The sequence below is a fragment of the Salvia miltiorrhiza genome, chromosome 1, assembly GCF_028751815.1.
Source record: "Salvia miltiorrhiza cultivar Shanhuang (shh) chromosome 1, IMPLAD_Smil_shh, whole genome shotgun sequence".
NCBI classification, from domain to species: domain Eukaryota; kingdom Viridiplantae; phylum Streptophyta; class Magnoliopsida; order Lamiales; family Lamiaceae; genus Salvia; species Salvia miltiorrhiza.
In genome coordinates, this window is record NC_080387.1 from 54,714,262 (window position 1) to 54,720,439 (window position 6,178).

Genomic DNA, 6,178 nt, shown 5'->3' on the forward strand with positions numbered 1-6,178 from the left:
AAAAAAAAATTAAAATTCATAGACAAAAAATTTGGTTCATGTTCAAAATTACAATTTAATGAAAATTCTTGTATTCAGATCCAATAAACCCTAATTAATATATCAATCAAAATATAAAACACATGCAACGTCTTTTCATTTACAACCATACTACCAACTTGTTATTTGTTTGATCAAATATTCGGTCCATACTCTGCGTGGATATATGATTATCCCTTTATTTTTGTTCATTTGTTCATGGTTGGAGTCAAATACCGGATACATATTTGAAATGATCAATCTATACATAAGTCCATGCAACTATTTTCTGCAAACGACGACCCATTATTAACAAGATATAAACAACAATTCCCTATAAAAAAAAAAATTAAAAAAAAAAAAAACGTGATATAAACAATAAGATAAAAGCGCAGCCGTCGTTTTTGTTTTCTTGAGAACAAGTCAAAACATGTAAACTACAATCTACATTATAAATACTGAACAATTCCCTTTCATTAATCTCAACAAACCCAAGAAAACTTTAGATACACTACAACACGAAAACAAAAAAAGAAGATCAGAAAATGTTGTCGACTGCAAAGCTTTTCTTCCTCTGTTTCTTAGGTATCATTCTGCTCGGAGGCGTAACGCCGAGCCATGCCGCAACTCGTCGCTATCGGTTTGTGGTAAGTGAATGAATTCATATATAATCTTTTAATTAATTAGTTAATTTTTTGAAGTAGTAATTAATCCAAACTCAAATTTATTGCAGCTGGGGAATTCTAATCACTCTAGGATGTGTACCAACAAGACAATGCTGACGATAAATGGGCAGTTCCCGGGCCCAACCATATATGCTAGAAGAGGAGATCTCGTCATAGTCGATGTTATCAACAGTGCAGACCATAATATAACCATCCACTGGTAAAAACTCATTTCAATATTTACTAGCTCCCCACTACTGAATTACTGTAATATATATAAAACTTGAGTATTAATTAAAACTAGGCATGGAGTGAAAATGCCGCGATATCCATGGGCAGACGGCCCCGAGTTCGTGACACAGTGCCCCATCACATGGGCGGAGCTACACTATGAGGTGGTGGGGCAATTGCCCCCCCTCAAAAAAAAATTAGCATACTTACTATATTAATATATATGTATAATTTTTTTTTTTTTTTAAAGTTTGCCCCACCAAAATTTTGAGAAAAAATGGGCAAAATGTGGAGATTGGAAAAAAGTTGAGTTTGATAAACTACATTCTTTTTCTTTTGTCTAACATGGAGATCAGAAAGAAAATAAAGAAGTTAAATTTGCTCAATTTCAGAAGTCTTGCAATGGAGATGGTGAAGACAAAAAAAGATGTTGTGTATTCATTGGTGTATAAGTTTATTAAACTGACACTTGTTTTACCTGTGACAACTACAACTGTGGAAATAGTTTTTTCTGCTATTTAGATTGTCAAAGTCAGCTTCGAAATCGAATGGGCGATCGTTTGATGAATGATTGTTTAATTAGTTACTTATACTAAGAAAGTAATTTTTGAGACAGTTGATAATGATTTGATATTACGTCGCTTTCAGAATATGAGTGATCATAGAGAATTATTTTTATCAAAGTTATGTTAAATTTTCTTATCATGTTCTGCCCCCCTTGTCTTTAGGGGCCTGGCTCCGCCCCTGCCCCATCAGCCCCGGCACGAGCTTCAGGCAACGGGTAGTCCTCTCCGACGAGGAAGGCACTCTGTGGTGGCACGCTCACAGCGAGTGGTATCGGAATTCTGTCTACGGCGCCTTCATTATTCTGCCGCCCAGGACAGAGACATATCCTTTCGCTAAGCCTCATGCTGAAGTTCCCATCTTACTAGGTTTGTATATATATGTCTGCACTCATTTTTAATTCCACCAATTTTAATTTTCATTTAATTGGAATTATTAAATTCTATTGCAGGAGACTGGTTTCATGGCGACGTGCAGGAAATCATGGAGACATTCCTCGCCACCGGCGGCGATCCAGAAGTTTCCGATGGTTTCCTCATCAACGGCCAACCTGGCGACTTGTATCCATGCTCAAGCCAAGGTGGATTACTTTCTCAAAAACAGATACTAGTAATTAATTAATAAACTTTTATTTTTTGAAAAAACTTGTTACTCAACTGAGTAATATTAATTTACTTTGATGCAGACACATTCAAGCTGAGGGTGGAGCCGGGAAAAACCTATATGATCAGACTAGTAAACGCGGTGATGAACAACATCATGTTCTTCAAGATCGCCAACCACAATGTGACCGTGGTGGCCACCGACGCCGCCTACACGAAACCCCTGCGCTCCGACTACGTCGCCATCTCCCCGGGGCAGACCATCGACCTCCTCTTCGTGGCCAACCAGCCCCCCAGCCGCTACTACATGGCCGCCAGAGTCTACTCCAGCGGCGGCGACTTCGACAACACCACCACCACCGGCATCATCGAGTACGTGGGAAACTACACCCCTCCGGCCACGCCGGCCCTCCCCTCCTTCCCGCCGTTCAACAGCACGGCCGCGTCCCACAACTTCACCTCCCAACTAAGAAGCCTGGCCAACGCAAAATACCCCATCGACGTCCCCAGAAATATGTCGGACATCCTGTTCTTCACCCTCTCCATCAATCTCCGGCCCTGCCCCAACGATTCCTGCGCGGGGCCCTTCGCGGAGCGGCTGATGGCGAGCATCAACAACATAACGCTGCAGCTGCCCAAGACCGACTTCCTTCAGGCCTACTACCGGCGACTCAGCGGCGTCTACACGACGGATTTCCCCGACAACCCGGGCTTCGTCTTCAACTACACGCAAACAACAATACCCAGGGATCTGGCAAGGCCGCAGAACGGGACGGCGGTCAACATTCTCGACTTCAATGCCACGGTGGAGCTCGTCTTCCAAGGGACCAACCTCGCCGGAGGGATTGACCACCCCATGCATTTGCACGGCTACAGCTTCTACGTCGTCGGATCCGGCTTCGGGAACTTCAACCGGACCCGGGACCCGCCCAATTATAACCTCGTCGACCCGCCGTTGATGGAGACCATCGCCGTGCCGGAAAATGGATGGACGGCGATTAGGTTTAAGGCTAACAATCCAGGTTTGTTAATCAATTTCTACTATTTTTACACACATGCAAACAGGGGGAACGCAGAAAATAAAAAAACTTGATGCTAAAATTTAAAAAATAAAAAAATATACTACAAAATACAAGAAAAAAAATTATAAAAAAGGAAATTGGTTTGGGGGTCTTAGGATCAGAATCAAATAATTAAAAATCTCATTTAACGTACGTGAAAGCACTTAACCCGGTATTAGGTTTGAATTTCATGAAGGTGCAATTTATTTATAGGTGAATTGATAGAGATTTGTAGTTTTTACTAAAAATTAACCAGGCTTGTATTATAACTCAATTAACCCTATATGATAATTATTAATGTGAATGTTGCAGGAGTGTGGTTCATGCACTGCCATTTCGAGCGTCACGTGAGCTGGGGAATGGGGATGGTGTTTATCGTTAGGGACGGGCCAGGCGCCAACGAGAAGATGCTGCCGCCGCCACCGGATATGCCTCGCTGTTAATTCTTTATTTTTTATTTGGGAGTTGGTGGATCATCCTCTTATATTTTTGGGACGACCTGGAAACACACAGTAAAGGAAAACTAGTCGTAAATAATCCAGTCGAGTCAACCCTAGAAGTTGATGTATTGGCCTCTTGTTTTTATGTTGTTCTTAATTTTATTTGTAACGCGTTTCGTGTTTTCAATAATACATGTCGATCGGGATGAATTTTCATTTGTTGTAATGAAATAAAAGTCTTAATTTGTTTTCTTGTCCATGAGATTAAGTTTGTGTTTTTCAAACTTTATGGTTTGGAGCTTTGCATTTTCTCGTCAGAGTTGTTAGCATTGTAATAAAATAAATAAAGGATACCGTGGCATCCAAGTTGTGGAGTAATTAACTCTTAAACCTAGCTAGCTAATAAAGATACTATAGTATTGTTTATAGTTTAATTATATATGAGTTATATAAACGATATTTCTATGTGCTTGCTCAATTTAGAAGCTAATTGTTAAAATATGATCGTAACTTTTAGTGTTTTTGAAAAAAGGGACTATACATTATAGAATGTGAAAATGAGGACTATAAGTTACGAAATTTGAAAATGTGGACTATAGCTTCTATTTTTCATATTTATACTTCTATTTCGGGCCATGATGGAGGCTATAGTCCTTATTTTGATGTATTATATATAGGAGCGTAAATGTAAAAATTGTAAGCTATAATCCTCATTTTTAAATTTCATAACATATAGTCCTATTTCGGGCCATGATGGAGGCTATAGTCCTCATTTCTAAACGTTACGCATGTTTTAACAATTAGCTCCTCTATTTAGTCCAGTTTAATAGACTCTAATTCTAAATAGTAAAATTAATGAATGAAATAACATCGGACTCGATCCGACATGTCACATGTATATATTAATTAATTAGAAAATTATACAAATAGCATTGTAGTACAACTATATTAATTTATTCAATGATGCTAGAGCTAATCAAAGAATTACATAAGAGTATGTTAGTAAATGAGTTAAAAATACATCATTTGTTATTTTATTTTTTATAGAAATCCACCTATATATTTGAGATATCCAAAAAGAAAAGCAAACTTAATTATATATATAATTGGTGCGGGGGGGAGTATATATAATAATGTCGAAATGTTATATGTAAATTTATTATATATCTTAGAATGGTTAACAATATTTCTAGTAACGTCGGATCTGATGTTTTTCCAATTCCTCGACAATGAAGATTTTTCAATTAGAAATAAAACGACGTTTTCATCATTAATATATGTGTGTAGGAGCTAACTCAAATCAAATGCTAAAACTAGTCATACATGTATTATAATATCATACTAGTATATATCTATTCCTTTCTGCAAATTAAGGCAGCTCAAAGCTACACTGGTAAAGCTAATAAACAGCCCTAAAAAGCAGACATTTTTTTTCATTTCTATATATATATTTCACAAAAATATGTATTTTTCACTTTAATTTAGGCACTAGCTCATTAAAAACTTTTTTTTAATTCTATTTTCTTCACTCATAACACTTTTTTTTTTTTTTTTTAATTTGTTGCATTCTTCACTTCATAAATACTCCATCCGTCCCAATAAAAGTGGCCACATTTTCTTTTTGGGTGTCCCATTAAAAGTGGCTACTTTCTAAAAATGGCAAAAGTTTACTTTAATTAAGTCAACAATTACTCACTAATTTGGTCAACAATTGTAGGCCACTTTCTAAAAATGTCAAAATTACTCACTAATTTGGTCAACAATTGTAGGCCACTTTCTAAAAATTACTCACTAATTTTGGTAGGTCACACTCAATTAAAACATAACAATCCCTTTCTTAATCTCCGTGCCCAAAAAAAATGGCCACTTTTATTGGGACGGAGGGAGTAACACACTCATCTAATATTTTCTAAAACTTGTATCCCCAAAAATAATGAATACTTTAAACGAGGGAGTATAAAATTTGTAGCATATATATAATATACTACACGTAAACATTTTAGCTTTTTTTTTTTCATTAATCATCCACATTTTTGTTTTCTGACTGGCTTTTGTCTTACATTGTGGCCGATGGCCAAACATTTTCATGACCATGTAGGCAATATTCGTCATACTTGAACTTTCAACTATTATTATTATAAAGCTATGAAATATTTTATAGATAAGAACATCATCTTTGGCAGATCCATTTGTCGATCGTCCTATTATTGCAAGTCTTATCTTGCAGCTGTCTCGGCACAATTAATAATTTGGATTTTGCATGAAGCAAAGGAAACTAAAGAGACAATTTATTAAATATATGTACGGACTAAGTAGAATTAGGTAGGGGAATGCCACTTATCCTCTACTTAATTAATATATTAAGTAAAATATTTTTCAATTAATGTTAAGTGACACTGCAGAACGCTAATAATAATAGTTACTCTGCAGAACGCTAATAATGACATGCAAAAATATACTACTGTATTATTTATTATTAGAATGATAATCCAAAACGATAGTGATAATCTCTCTTAAAGAAAAAATGATTAGTAAGATCACAAATATTCTAATAATTAATTTCTATAAATGGTAGATGGGCTTCTTAGACCCTATAC

General features: G+C 36.5%; 1 protein-coding gene across 1 annotated transcript; it reads left to right on the forward strand.

Moving 5' to 3' along the window:
• Positions 1–486: 486 nt before the first annotated feature.
• Positions 487–3,834, forward strand: LOC130994594 (laccase-14-like). Its single transcript, XM_057919647.1, has 7 exons — positions 487–665; positions 752–903; positions 988–1,065; positions 1,671–1,846; positions 1,930–2,058; positions 2,164–3,102; positions 3,454–3,834. The coding sequence occupies exons 1-7, from the start codon at positions 564–566 to the stop codon at positions 3,582–3,584; spliced, it is 1,707 nt and encodes a 568-aa protein (XP_057775630.1). The 5' UTR covers positions 487–563; the 3' UTR covers positions 3,585–3,834.
• The last annotated feature ends 2,344 nt before the right edge of the window (positions 3,835–6,178 follow it).